Source organism: Protopterus annectens, chromosome 5.part0 (genome assembly GCF_019279795.1).
Source record: "Protopterus annectens isolate FY-2018-M chromosome 5.part0, PAN1.0, whole genome shotgun sequence".
Classification (NCBI taxonomy): Eukaryota; Metazoa; Chordata; order Ceratodontiformes; family Protopteridae; genus Protopterus; species Protopterus annectens.
The window spans coordinates 311,970,207-311,985,629 of NC_056735.1; the positions used below are offsets into that span (position 1 = coordinate 311,970,207).

Here is a 15,423-nt window from a genome sequence, read left to right on the forward strand (position 1 = left end):
ACAAATCATATACCCTTCATACATCATTATTATGCAAATTACCCTAGTCGTGCTGTCATGCCTAAGCAGTGAACCATTTTTATGGATTTCTCCTAGACATGACAACAATCACAGCACAATGTGAAAGAGCACTTTGGTCCAGTATAATATACTTTACTGAGTAACTACATGTAGCTACTTAGTAAAGTATATTACACAGTAAACTATATTACTAAGCTGACCTTCACTGCTGTACTGTGTAGCTCCACTATGCTACAGAGTACATCTCCCACCCCATTGTGCACACATTACACAGTCGTATAGTGTGTGTTTCTGGGTGTCACTCAAGAATTTGCTAGGACTGTTGTATGCTGCTGGGGAGTAGCAGGATCAATATCCTTGGGTTCCTTCATGGCAGTGTAGTACATGTAGTGTGCAGGAAATATACATTTGCACACACCGTTCATGACGAGCAGGGCTTGAATGTACAGACAATAACAAAAAACTGAAGAGTAATGTGAATGCAAAAGGACACAAATAAGGAAGGTACATACTGTAGCAATATGTAATGAATGCAAAATTACAAAATTAACGATAAACGTCTGCAGGCCAAGAAAAGTAAAGTTGTGTACACTTACCATAAATGTAGATGTTTGAGTGCATTCACTGTTGCAGTCCTTACAAATGAGTTACCCGTCTCCCGGTAGCCCGCAGTCGACCAGAATACAAAGTCATTGGTATATGGCGTCGGCTGCCTCCAGATTAAGCCTAATGCCAGGACGTCAGGTATAAAGGCAGGCAGCCAACGTTATTTCCTCAGTTTTTCTTGCCATAACTGTCAGGAGCCCCCAAAAAAAGTAAGACCAGGTAAAGAAAAAAAATCCAATCTGTGCCCTAGGAAAAAAGGGGGATGGAAGGGGGGGACCAGGACTGAAACAGTGAATACACTTGAACATCTACATTTATGGTAAGTGTACACAACTGTACTACGTTCAGCATGTTTCACTGCTGCAGTCCTTACAAATGGGTTGATTCCCAAAGCCCAGGAAAAAACAAAAAGGGACGAGGAACACCACTGATTAATGGTTGGTAAGAATGCCCTGCAACACTGCGGTGGCAAAACAAGCCTTGGAAATCTAGGGCAAATTGTAATGTTTGGAGAAAGTGTGGACAGAGGTCCAGGTTGCTGCATCCAGGATGTCCTTAGTAGGTACACCTCTTAAAAAAGCTGCTGAGGTAGAGATAGCTCTAGTAGAATGGGTCCTAATGCCCTGAGGAGGAACCTTGCCATGCTGTAAGTAACAAAAGTGAATACAATGAGCAATCCACTTAGAAATAGTCTACTTAAAAATAGCTTTGTCCTGGGCTCCAGGAGCAAAACTGACCAACAACTAATCTGACATTAGGAAAGGTTTAGTCCTATCCAGATAAAATCTAAGTTGCCTATGCACATCCAGAGAATGTAGCAACCTTTCTCCTCTATTCTGAGGATTAGGAAAGAAGGTAGGCAGGTGGACAGACTGGTTAAGAGTCAGGTTAGAAACCACCTTAGGCATAAAAGAAGGATTAGTCCGAAAAGAAACCTGATCCACATGGAAAGTGATAAAAGACTCTACTGCCATTAAGGCCTGCAGATCAGACACTCTTCTAGCTGAAGTAATGGCCAAAAGAAATGCAGTTTTCCAGGAGAGAAACTTCAAATCTGCAGAGGCAGCAGGCTCAAAGGGAAGTAGAGTAAGTTTTTCAAGCACAAAATTAAGATCCCAAGCAGGAATAGATGACCTTCTGGGAGGCTTTAAATTGCTAATTCCCCTGAGGAACTGTTTCGTCAGGGGCCTGAGAGAAAATGGGTTGTTCAAAGGAACAGTGAGCAGAAATAGCTGAAGCATGAATCTTGATAGAAGAGAAGGAAAGTCCGCCATTAAGTAAACCTGCCAGACAATCAACAATTAGAGGAAGAGTAGGTTGAGATGGGTCTTCTCCTCGAGTCTGCATTCAAATGGAGAATCTTATCCACTTATCTGCATAAGATTTCCTAGTACTAGGCCTCCTGGCCTCATGAAGGATCTCAACTAACTGTTGAGAAAGGTTTAAATTATGAGTCAGGCAGTCAAATGCAGAGTCGGAAGGTGATGATGCAGAATCTTTCTTCCACCCTGAGCCAAGAGATTTGGTATCAGGGGAAGATGCAAAGCCTGAGACTGGGAGACACTGCGAAGAAGTGGATACCAATGCTGCCTGGGCCAGTCTGGAGCTATGATGATGGCCCTTGGTTTTTCATCCCTTATCTTTAACAGCACTCTGGGAAGAAGAGGCAAAAGAGGGAATGCAGAGATCAATAACTGCGTCCAGGGGAAGAACAGAGCATCCACTTTCCAACCCTTGTTGTGATGATCCTTGGTGCAAAAGGTTAGAAGAAGGTGGTCGGTCAGGGAAGAAAAGAGATTCACCTGAGGAGTGCCCCAACGCTGAAGGATGTGATGGAAGATGGTCTTGTTTAGTTGCCACTCGTGAGGATCCAGGACCTGCCTGCTCAATTGGTCTGCCAAGGTGTTGAGCCTTCCTGGAATAAACTGGGCTATCAGATGAATGCCCAAAGAACTGCCATGGACCATAGTCTCATGCTCTGTCTGCACAGGGGGAAAGAATGAGCCCCTCCCTGCTTGTTGATGTACCACATGATTGTAGTGTTGTCTGTCCTGACTTGAAGAGTACCAGGAGAGAAAAGATGCTTGAAAACCATCAAGGCCTACTGAACTGCCATCATTTCCTTCAGAGTTATGTGCAGTTGAGCTTGTTGATAGGTCCAAGTTCCCTGAATGCATGTGCCCTCTAGATGTGCTCCCCAAGCATAGTCCGATGCATCCATGGTGATAGCCTGGATGGCAGGAGGTAGACAGAAAGGTAGGGCTTTGTTCTGTGCACAGGCCGTAGCCCACCAAAGGAACTCCATCTGCAGGCAGGGAACCAAAGGAAGAATCAAGTCTAAATCCTGAGTGTGTAGACACCAAAGGTTTTTGAGGTACCATTGTATTTTCCTCATATGCAGTCTTGCACATGGAATCATTAGAATACATGAAGCCATGAACCCCAGGGCTTGCAGGAATTGCCTTGCAGAGAGCTGGGTCATGCTTGCCAAGTCCTTACAGTTGAAAGATCCGTCTGTTTCTCTTGAGGGAGGGATACCATCTCGGCGGCTGTGTTCAGACTAGCTCCCAGGAATACAATCTCCCTGGTAGGTACCAGTTTTGACTTCTTTTCGTTGATTGTGTAGCCCAAAGAGGTGAGAAGGTTCTTTACAAAGTCCAAATCCTTTAGAAGTTGCTCTGGAGAGTTTGCTTGAATACGGCAATCGTAAGGGTAAATTTGAATGTTTCTTTGCCTGCAAAAGGCAATGACTGGAGCAAGACATTTTGTAAAAACTCTGGGAGCAGTAGATAAGCCAAAGGGCAGTGCAGAGAATTGGAAGTGCCTGCTCCCCACTCTGAAATGAAGGAACTGCCTGCAGCTTTCTCTTATAGGGATGTGCAAGTAAGTTTCTTTTAGGTCCAAAGTCACCAGCCAGGAATTCTTGGCCAGCATTGGCAGCAACTGCTGAAGTGTGAGCATTTTGAATTTGGGAATCACCAGAAAGGTGTTTAGAATGGGCAAATTCAGAATAGGGTGCCAGGTGCCCCCTTTTTTGGGAACCAGGAAATGTCTTGAGTAAAAACCCTGGCCTATCTGTAGTGCAGGAACTGGCTCTAGTGCTTCCAGGTTTAGCATGGAAGAAATTTGTTTTTCTGCTTCTGCTCTTTGAAGTGGGGGAATATCTGGACATCCTTGGAGGACCAGGAAGGTGTGAAAGGAGAATTTCTAGCCTTGGGATACTATTTTTAGCACCCATTTGTCATTCATGATAGTATGCCAGACATCTGCAAAAATGGCTAACCTTCCCCCCAAAGGAAACCCTGGGCCCGCAAAGGCAAGAAGGGGAAAGCCGGAGTCATTGAGAATGTTTGGGAAGTCTGCTTAGAACTCCCAGATTTAGAAGATGAAGCCTGCCAGTGTTTAGCCTTGTGAGGGGTGGAAGTCTGTAGCCCCTGGATCTAGTATGACCCTGTTTACTAGGGTCAGGAAAAGTCCAACTCTTAGAAGGGTAATGCCTGCTAAAACGAGGATGCTGAACTTGCTGAAAGTCCTTAACAGTTTGCATAGATTTAGCCTTATCCTCCAGCTTCTTCAATACCTCTTCTGCTTTGCTTCCAAAAAGATTGTCTTTATGCAAAGGCACATTTAGTAATTTAGACTTTACAGGTTCAGAAAGGGGCTGTTCCCTGAGCCAAGCATGTCTTCTGATAATGGAACCAGTGGCCGCTGCTCTGCAAGAAGTCTCCAAAGTGTCAAAACCACAATGTAGAGAATGTTTAGTAACCAGAGTGGTAGAATTCAATAAGTCTTGCATGTCCTTATTCTCCATCAGGGAAGGAACACCAGCAATTTTTGCCTTGATAGCCTCCAAAGTATGCTGCTGATACTTAAGCATATGAAAGAGACAATTATCAGAACTAATTGCCAGGGTGGAAGAAGTATAAACCTTCTTACCCCACCTAAGGCCCTAGATTCCCTGTCAGAAGGAACAGGATTTTTAGCAACCGTGGCTTTAACACCCTTAGGGCACTGAGAAATAATCTCTGGATCAGCAGTAGGATTCTTGAAAAGGAACTGACGAGAATCAGGAACTCTATAATATCTGTTAGGCTTTCTGGGAGAAGGAGGAACAGAATTAGGAGTCAAAGAATTCTCCATGAAAACATCATCAACAACTTCCAAAACCGGAGGAATAGCCAAAGGCTTATGCTGAGGCAAATCCAAGAACTCCCTAATCCGCTTCTTAGACTGACGGAAATCCTGACTTTCCCATCTAAAATGCTCCCTGAGGGTATTCAGAGTATCCCCAAAACAGAAATCTTCTGGGGGGGGGGGGGGCAGAAGGGATGGAGTCTTCAAAATCAGAGTCCTCAAAACCAGAAAAAAGCTGAGAATGTCCTTCATCAGCAGAGTTGCTAGAAACTTCTGAGTCTGAGGCAGACAAAACATCTGGGGATGAATTCCCTAGCCCTCTTAGCAGGAGAGGCTGAGAGCCCCTGATAAGAGTTAAGAGATCACTAGCCATCTTAACCCTAACTGAGGGGAGGCCGATGCCTGTTTAGTAGTAGATTTTCTGGAGAGAGGCTTACTAGAAAGCTGGAGGTACTCAGGAGGCCTAGCCACCACAGAAATGTGGGCTGAGGTCGTCGGTCTGGATCTGGTCTCCGGGCGGAGAAAAGAGGCCTCAGAAGCCAGCACCTGCCTAGCGGCTCCGGATCCATCAGAGGCGATGACTGGCCGGTCAGAAGGCAAGGTAAAAGCCTGAGAAATGGAGGACTCAGGAAAGGCCTCCGAAGACACCTGTCACTGGACATCTGTGGACTGCAGGGGCAAGGAAAGCGCCTCACTGGCTGCCGCTGGACCAAAAAACAACTTAATAGGGATGTCGTCAGTTAATTTAACCCTAAGGCCTGTCGCGGTCCTTATCCTTGCGCTTCTTACGCACATCCAAAGTTGGGAGACCAGAAGACACCATACCAACAAACTCAGGCCAAACTCTGAAGTGCTTATACAAAATCCTAGCTCTACGGCGTATGGTATGTGGGTTGAAAAAAGCACAGAGATCACAATTTGGGACGTCATGCTCAAGGCCCAGACAAGTAATACAGTAAGAATGAAAATCACGATGTGGAATCTGTTTTCCACAGGCAAGACAGTTATTAATTTTCTCTGACATTCGTTAAAGCAAGAAAAAAGGGTCCCTAACGGGGTACTTATCTGAGGATGTCTTCAACTTTAGAAGTCGGAATAGAAAAAGAAGGTAAACGGCCAACTCGTGCGAATTGCTTCTGCTTCGGGCTCTGTGGCAGGAAAAGGAGAAATGACGTTGGCTGCCTGCCTTTATACCTGACGTCCTGGTGTCAGGCTTAATCCGGAGGCAGCCGACGTCATATACCAAGGACTTTGGTATTCTGGACGACTGTGGGCTACCGGGAGATGGATAACCCATTTATAAGGACTGCAACAGTAAAATACCATGAACATCAGCTTGCCTGTTCAACTTCATGGCAATATTTTTAATCCAATATTTCCCAATAGTAGAGGTGAAGAACAAATGATGTCAAGCCACGCAGAGAAAAAGGAAGATATATCATCCCACATAAATAAGATTTATTTATTTTGTTTCTATAACCCTGACAAAGAGTCAAGTACTTATCAGCTTTCACACCCCTTTTCTTTAACAGGACAATAACTTAAAAGGTTCACTTCCAGTAGATCGTATCCAGTCACCTCCCCAGAACATCAATTCCAGAACTAAGGATGGCTCACTGCAAGCAATACTGCTAACATGCTACTGGAAAAGTGAAAGGCAGATAAAAAAATTAAGTCTAAAGGACGACAACATCTCATAGGTATTTTTGCATTTCTACCACTTTTTTTCATTTAGATGTTTTCTTGATTATTTTACCTTTCCATAATCTTAAATACTGTTAATATCCAGTTATCATGCTTCTGTCTTGGGCACATACAGTAGAACCTGTAACATATTTTATGCCATTATCACTTCTGCATAGAGAATTTTGCCTTTTAAATTATTGTAGTAGAAAGAAAACAGACCTGAAACATGTGCATCTTGACTTCCATGGATGTCTTCCCTACCCAAGACACATTGCCAGTGAATTTTATGTCACGGTCTGGGTACACTACCTTCTTGCGCATATCTGAATGATAGAGCACAGATACATAAAATACAATATACAAACCACTGCTGGCAATTAACAAACAAGAAAAGAAATCCAGTATGTTAGAACACACAAAAACATGGATCTAAGAACATAAGTTTTCAGGCAAGTATCCTCCAAGTACCAAGAAGGAAAACTACTACTTCAAGGAGACTACAATGAGATAAAAGCATTACAGAACAGTTATTTTATATAACTTCTGTTGGCTTGGATATCCCAATAGGACAGAGCCCATTTTCAGGAGAATCCTAAATATACAAACTCCACAAAATTAAATTTTTGATACAACTATAATATATTGTTTACTTATGTATCATATGAAAACCTTTACATGTACCATTATAAAGAAAAAAAAAATAAAACTATTTACTGCAACGGAAATGCTTCACTTAAGGTGATAACCAGTATTTCATGTCATCCTCTCACCCAGAAGACCTCATATTTCTACCCCAGAAAGGCAACTTGGCCTTTCACATTCATATTCTGCTGTTTGATAATGGTTACAATGCTACTGTGATGGCCATAACTAACTATTCATACATTTTTTACATTCTAATATAATAAAACTATATCATTTAAAAATGCAAAACACAGTGATCTTTGCTGCAAAAAATGATGAGATGGTATAAAGCATGTTTCTGTCTTACTCTAATATATATTACATGTTTCAGGGTAATTCAGTAAATGGTTTCTCCAAATAAGTAACAAATATGCTATAGAAATACCATTACTCCACATTTATAATCAGTGAGACAATAATTTAGCAAAATTCTACAATCAGGAAAAGTACAGTTGTGTACCTACCATAAATGTAGATATTAGAGTGTATTCACTGTTGCAGTCAATTACAATCGGGTTATCCTGCTGGGAGGCTACCTGGTCCAGCGTCGGTTGCTGTCGCCTCCTCCCTGACATCAGTGCACCAGGGGTATAAAAGATGCAGCCGATGCCATTTTCTTCAGTTTTTCTTGCCCCAGATGTCAGGTGCCCCCAAAAGGGTAGGCTAATTTCTGCCAATAAACATGCATGCAGTAAAATAAAACTCTTCCTTCATCTACAAGCAAATACACCACATAGGTTGTATAGAATAGTGAAGTACAGATAAACCCTAGCAAAATAAAGTGGGATGGTGGGAGTGTAACCTGGAGTGCAACAGTGAATACAGTAACATCTACATTTATGGTAGGTACGCAACTGTACTATGTTCATTGTGTTTCACTGTTGCAGTCATTACAATTGGGTTGAATCCCAAAGCTAAGGTTGGGCGGCTGGGGCTAAATAGGATTAGGAGAGGCTATGAGGCCCCTGCAGAACTGCAGTGGCAAAGCCTGCCCTGGATTTAGAGTAGAGAGGTAAGTGATAGTGCTTTGTAAAAGTGTGCACTGAAGTCCAAGTTGCAGCCTCTAAGATGTCTTTGGTTGGTACTCCTCTGAGGAAGGCTGTTGAAGTGGCTGCTGCTCTGGTTGAATGTGGCCTAATGCCATTAGGCACTGATTTGCCATGCTGTGAATAGCAGAAATGAATGCAGTGGCCTATCCACTTTGAAATAGTCTGCTTTGAGATAGCCTTTCCTTGTGACCCTGCAGCATATGCCACTAAAAGTTGTTCAGTCTTTCTGAAAGCTTTGGTTCTGTCCAAGTAGCTGCCTGTGAATGTCCAAAGAATGCAGAAGTCTCTCACTCTTATTCTGTGGTTTTGGATAAAAAGGTAGGCAAATTAATTGTTTGATTCAGGGCCACACTGGACACTACCTTAGGCATACATGTAGGGTTTGTCCTCGGAGAAACTCTGTCAGGATGGAAAATGATAAAAGATTCCACAGCCATGAGTGCCTGTAACTCCAAGACTCATCTTGCAGAGCTTATTGCTAGGAGCAGAGCTATTTTCCAGGATAAGAATTTTATATCAGCTGTAGAGGCTGGCTCAAAAGGAGGCAGTGTGAGTTTTTCCAAGACATAATTGAGGTCCCATGCAGGTATTGGTGCTCTCCTTGGAGGTCTTATGTTTTTGGCCACTCTGAGGTACTGCCTTAGTAATGGATGAGAAAAAATAGGTGGTTCTGTATTGTAATGAGCTGAAATGGCAGAGACATGAATCTTAACTGATGAAAAGGATAGGCCTTTGTCCAGCATCTCAGTTAAGTATAGCAAAATCTGAGGAATATTTGGTACAATTGTGTCAATTCCTTGTGCCTGGTTCCAAGCACAGAATCTCTTCCATTTTTCTGCATAGGATTTTCTGGTGCTAGGCCTCCTGGCCTCCAAAATAACATCCATCACTGCTTTAGAGAGAGGTGTGTTTTGAATGGTTACATTATTTGCCATGCTGCCAGATTTAAGGTTCTGAGTTGGATGTCCATGATCTGTTTTGTTGGGTCAATAAGTGAGGAATTTGAGGTAATGTCCATGATGGGCAATGAGACAAGTTCTTTAGGATTGGATACCAGTGCTGGCGGGGCCAGTCTGGGGCAAACAGCATCATTTTTGGCTTGTCTGACCCTTAGGAGTACCCTGGGGAGGAAAGGCATATACTGTTAAGTTTTTCCACCTGAAAGACAGAGCATCCACTTTCCATGCTTGCTTGTGATAAGTCCTTGTGCAGAAGCTCTGTAGTTGGCAGTTGTGAGGGGAGTGAAAATAGGTCTATGTCTGGACATCCCCAGTTCCTTGTTATCATGCTGAAGACTTGTGGATACAATTTCCACTCATGGGGATCCATTTGGTTTCTGCTTAGTTCGTCTGCCAGAGTATTTATTTTTCCTAGCAGGAACTGTGCTTGCAGATGTACTCGGTAAGTCAATGCTGTGTTCCACAAAGTCATGACTAGTCTGCAGAGGGGGTAGGAATAAGTGCCTCCCTGCTTGTTTATGTAACACATGACTGTAGTATTGTCCGTCATTATCAATAGTTGTCCTGGATAAAGTAGATCCTTGAAGGCTGTCAGGGCATTTTAAACAGCTAGCATCTCTTTTTGATTGATATGCAGATGCATTTGGCTTGTGGACCATGTGCCCTGAATACATCTTCCTGCCATGTGGGCCCCCCAGGCATAATCTGATGCATCTGTTGTTAATGTTTGCCTGGCTGTGGGTAAAGTGAAAGGCTGTCCCTTGTTGTGGTGACAGGCCTATGCCCACCATCAAAACTCCTGTTGCAGGCAGGGAATGAGGGTAATTATTGTTTCCAGGCTGTGGCAATGTTGAGTCCAAACACTTTTTAGATACCATTGTAGTTTCCTCATATGCAGTTTTGCATATGGAATTAGCAGAATGCAGGATGCCATGAAACCCAATGCCTGCAGAATTTTTCTTGCAGATAAAGTACAGTTTTGTACCTACCATAAATGTAGATGTTCGAGGATCCACATTGCTGCAGTCCTAACTATTGGGTAGTCCGCTGTCCAGTCGGCCCGAATACCAAAGTATATGGCTGACGTCGGTCACGGCGCATTAGACTGACGTCAGTACGTCAGGGTACTAATGCGCATGACCGACGTCATATCCTCAGTCTTTTCTTGCCCCAGATGTCAGAAGACCCTAAAAAGACAAGGCCAAAACCAAAACACACCAAACATACCTGCACCAAAAACATATACAATATATACAAAGGTACCAGAATATAATCTCACCTACACAACCACCCCTAAACACAGAGGGGAAGGAGGGAGGGTAATTGGACTGCAGCAATGTGGATCCTCGAACATCTACATTTATGGTAGGTACAAAACTGTACTATGTTCTTCATTCCACATTGCTGCAGTCCTAACTATTGGGTAGAATCCCAAAGCAGAGGTAAGGGAGGCTGGCAAATCATAAGGAAGCAGGAGCTGATAACATGCCTTGCAAAATAGCTGTGGCAAAACCAGCCCTAGACTTAGAGTAGAGAGGAAGGTGGTAATGCTTAGAGAAAGTATGCACTGAACTCCAAGTAGCTGCCTCCAAAATATCCTTAGTTGCCACCCCCCTTAGAAATGCTGTTGAAGTGGCAGTAGCCCTAGTGGAATGAGGCCTAATCCCAGCTGGAATCTCTTTGCCATGATGGGAATAACAAAATGCAATGCAAAACCCAATCCACCTAGAAATAGTTTGTTTTGACACAGGCTTGCCCTGCGCACTCAAAGCAAAAGAAACAAACAACTGCTGAGACTGTCTAAAATCCTTAGTCCTGCTTAAATAATAACGCAATTGCCTGTGTACATCTAAAGTGTGCAAAATCTTTTCCCCTTTATTTTGGGGATCTGCATAGAAAGTAGGCAAATGAATAGTTTGGTTTAAAGCCACACTAGAAACCACCTTAGGCATAAAGGAAGGATTAGTACGTAATGATACCCTATCCTTATGAAAAATCAAAAAAGGCTCAACCGCCATAAGGGCCTGTAACTCAGAAACCCTTCTTGCAGAAGTAATAGCCAACAAAAAAGCAGTCTTCCATGACAAGTATTTCAGGTCAGCAGTAGCTGCAGGCTCAAAAGGTTGTAGAGTAAGTTTCTCCAACACAAAATTGAGATCCCAAGCAGGAGTAGGAGCTCTATTGGGGTCTTATATTCTTTGCCCCTCTAAGAAATTGCTTGAATAAAGGATGTGAAAACAATGGTGGGTCACAATCATAGTGAGCTGAAATTGCTGCAGCATGAATCTTAATGGAAGAGAAAGACAAACCTTTGTCCAATAACTCAGTAAGATATTGAAGAGCCACACTCAAATTAGGCTCGAAATCTCCAAATTCTGTGCTGCAGTCCAAAATAAAAATCTCTTCCATTTTTCTGCATACACTTTCCTTGTACTAGGTCTTCTGGCTTCCATAATCACATTTAAAACCTGTTGAGGAAGTTGAGACCTGCTGTCTTTCAAAACAGAATATGCCAGGCTGTTAGATGAAGAGTTTGAAGCTTGACATTGAGCAGATGACCGTCCCTCTGAGACAATAGGTGTGGAATCAAGGGTAAAGGCCATGGAGGCTTCCTTACCAGACTCCTCAGTAATGGGTACCAGTGCTGCGAGGCCAATCTGGAGCTATTAAAATCATCCTTGGCTTGTCTTGTCTGACCTTTAGAAGCACCTTTGGGAGAAGAGGCAGAGGTGGAAAAGCATACACATGAAGATTTTTCCAACTGAAAGAAAGAGCATCCACTTTCCAAGCTGTGTGATGAAATCCCTTCGTGCAAAACTTTGGCAGCTGGTGGTTTAGTGGAGAAGCGAACAGATCTATGTCTGGAGTTCCCCATGACACTGTCAATTTTTGAAATACATGAAGATCCAGTTTCCACTCGTGGGGATCCATGATTTGTCTGCTTAACACATCTGCTAAGGAGTTCTGTGCTCCGGCAGAAACCTTGCCTGAAGAGTTAGTTGCAAGCTGAGCAGTCTCCCATAAAATCATTGCTTGCCTGCACAATGGGTAAGAATGTGTTCCCCTTGTTTGTTGATGTACCACATGACAGTTGTGTTGTCTGTTAGAATCAACACCTGCCCTGGAAGAAGTAACTCCTTGAAAGCCATTAATGCAAACTGGACTGCTAACATCTCTTTCATGTTGATATGTAGATGCTGTAGTCTGGCAGGCCACTTGTCTTGTATCCACTTTCCATCTAGATGAGCTCCCCAAGCAATGTCTGAGGCATCTGTCGTTAGAATCTGACTTGCCTCTGGCGGGTCACAGAGAGTCCCTTGTTTAGGTGACATTCCTGAGCCCACCACAAAATTCCTTTTGAATGCAAGGTATTATTTGAATGACAGTGTCCAAATCCTGGCAGTGCTGTGTCCATAGATTTTTGAGATACCATTGTAGCTTCCTCATATGCAGTTTGGCATTGGGAAGCACCAGAATACAAGATGCCATGAACCCTAAGGCTTGAAGGACTGTCCTTGCAGTCAGCCCGGACTGAAGAGATAATTGATGGAAGTAACTGGAAAGATTCTTTTGTTTGTCCGGGGTTAGAAAGGCCATCTGGGCTGCTGTATTCAGTCTCACACCCAGAAAGCACATGTCTTGAGAGCGTACTAGACTGGACTTTATTTCGTTCACAGAATACTCTAGGCATCTTAGCACTGCTATGACATATTCCAAATGCTGTAGAAGGTCTTCCTTTTCTTGAGCCAGAATCAGGCAGTCGTCCAAGTAAGGATAGATTTGAATTCCTTTTAGCCTGAAGTAAGCTATCACTGGAGCCAGAACCTTTGTGAATACTCTGGGCGCAGCAGATAAGCCAAAGGGCAATGCAGAGAACTGATAATGAGAATTTCCAGCTCAACGCAGATACTTTCTGCAACTTAGTCTTATAGGCACATGAAGGTAAGCTTCCTTGAGATCTAAAGTTACCATCCAGTGATCTTTGCCCAGTAGAGGTAAAAGCTGTTGTAACGTCAACATTTTGAACTTTGGAATGTCCAGATAAGTGTTGAGGATAGATAAATCCAAAATTGGTCTCCACGTGTTCCCCTTCTTTGGTACTAGGAACAGGCGAGAATAAAATCCTAGGCCCCTTTCTGGCACAGGAACTGACTGAATGGCTCCTATTTGGAGTAACAGAGAAATTTGTCTGCGAGCCTCTATTCTTTGTAGAGGAGGAATGTCTGGCATGCCTTTGAAAGGAGGCAAGGTATGGAAATAAAACCTGTAACCGTGGTGAATGATATCCAGAACCCATTTGTCTTGGGTAATTAAATCCCAATTTTCTTTGAAAAGAGACAGTCTTCCTCCTAGAGGTGCCGCCAGGTGAGAAGGTACTGGCAGCTGAAAAGGCAGGTCATTGGGTCTGCTTACGAAAGGACTGACCCCTGCCCTCACCAGAAGTCTGAGCAGGTGAACTCCCTGTCCTAGGCCTAAAAGAACCTTGAGCTCTGCCCCTACCACGTCTAGACCTACCCCTAGACTGGGAATCATAAGCAGGATAAGTCCACCCCTTAGTAGGCCAATTTCTACTAAACTGGAGGCTGCACCTGCAAAAATCCTTAACAGTTTGCATAGACTTAGCCTTGTCCTCCATTTTCTTTAAAACTGCTTCCACAGGCGAACCAAACAACACATCAGACTGTAAAGGAGCATCCAAAATCCTTGTCTTAACATGCTCAGCTAAGTTCTGATCTCTCAACCAGGCGTGCCTCGAAGAACAGAACCAGTGGCAGCCACCCTGGAGGAGGCCTGCACAGCATCAAAACCACATTGCAAGGAATGTTTACCCACTTGTTCAGACACATGAACTAAATCCTGCAACTCTTTACACTCAATACCTTCCGCCAGAGCATCCACCTTAGATTTCAACTGTGAAAGAAGATAATTCTGATATTTTAACATGTGAAACTGACAATTCAACGCCCTCATGGCTAAAGTGGAAGAAGTATACACTTTCTTTCCCCATCTATCCAAAGCCCTTGCCTCTTTATCAGGAGGGACAGGATTTTTAACAACTGAGGCCTTCACACCTTTAGGCCCCTGAGAGACAGTTTCGGGTCTGCCCTAGGACTCTTAAAAGATACTTATGAGCGTCAGGCACCCTATAATACCTATCCGGTTTAACTGGGGCAGGAGGCAAAGAATCAGGATTCAGGGAAGCCTCTGCAAAAACATCTTCCACCACATTCAAAACAGGAGGTATAGCTAAAGGCCTATGCTGGGGTAAAACAAGAATTCCCTAAGCCTTTTCCTGGAATCAGAGAAATCTTGCCCTTCCCATTTAAAATGCTCCCTCATGGAATGCAGAGTCTCTGAAAATGAAAAATCCTCAGGAGGAGAAGCTGAAGGAGTAGAATCATCCACATCAGAATCAGAATAAGGAGGGTACTCCTGCAAGTCTTCAGCCCAAGACTCAGAAGCCTCCGAGCATTGCTCAAAACTCTCAAACTCAGGTTCCACCCTAGGCCTCTTATCAGGAGGGGGCATAGAACCCCTTATCATAGTAATCAAATCCTCTGCCATTTTAAGCATATGTTTCTTAGGCAAAGACCCTGAGGCACTAGGAGAAACCCCCACTGAAGCAAAACTTGGCCTGCCCCTCAAAGAAGCCTTGGAAACAGAAGGGGAGTCTCTAACCACCTTAGGAAGAGAAGGAAGAACAGCCACCTGAGAAGCCCCCTCAGCCTGGCCTACTTCCTGAGAGGATACATCCTGTAACAGTAAAGTCTCTCCCTGAGACTCCAAAGAAACACCTGGCAAAACCTCCGGCTCCACTGAGTTCTAAAGAACCGGCGCCTGGGACTGTCGGTTCTTCCACTCTAGGCTTTGCTGCTTTGTCCTTGCGCTTTTTAGCGAAGCCGCGCCGGAGCATCCGGCGGCATTTTATAATTACAACGCTTCCCAAACACTAACCTGGCACAGTCTAACCTTCTCTTAATAGTGCGTTTGTTAAATCTAGCACAAGAGCGGCATCCAACAACGCCGTGCTCAGGCCCTAAACAAGGTATACACAAAGTATGGTAATCCCTATGAGGTATCTGTTTCCCACAAGAAATACAGTTATTCACTTTTTCTGACATCCGGTTAAATACTGAGGCAAGAAAAAACCAAAATATTCCCAACGGGTACTTAGCCAACTTTGATTCGGTCTGAAACTCTGACTTCAGAAACTTTCAGAACGCCAACCTGCACTCGCAAAATTGCTTCTGCATCGGACCATGCGGCAAAAAAGACTGAGGATA

General features: G+C 43.6%; 1 protein-coding gene across 1 annotated transcript in view; it reads right to left on the reverse strand.

Moving 5' to 3' along the window:
* ACOT9 (acyl-CoA thioesterase 9) overlaps window positions 1-15,423 on the reverse strand; it is an 825,297-nt gene that overhangs the window by 514,476 nt on the left and 295,398 nt on the right. The window contains exon 7 of the mRNA XM_044072291.1: window positions 6,667-6,770. Coding sequence (XP_043928226.1) covers window positions 6,667-6,770 — 104 coding nt within the window. The remainder of the gene's footprint in view (window positions 1-6,666; window positions 6,771-15,423) is intronic.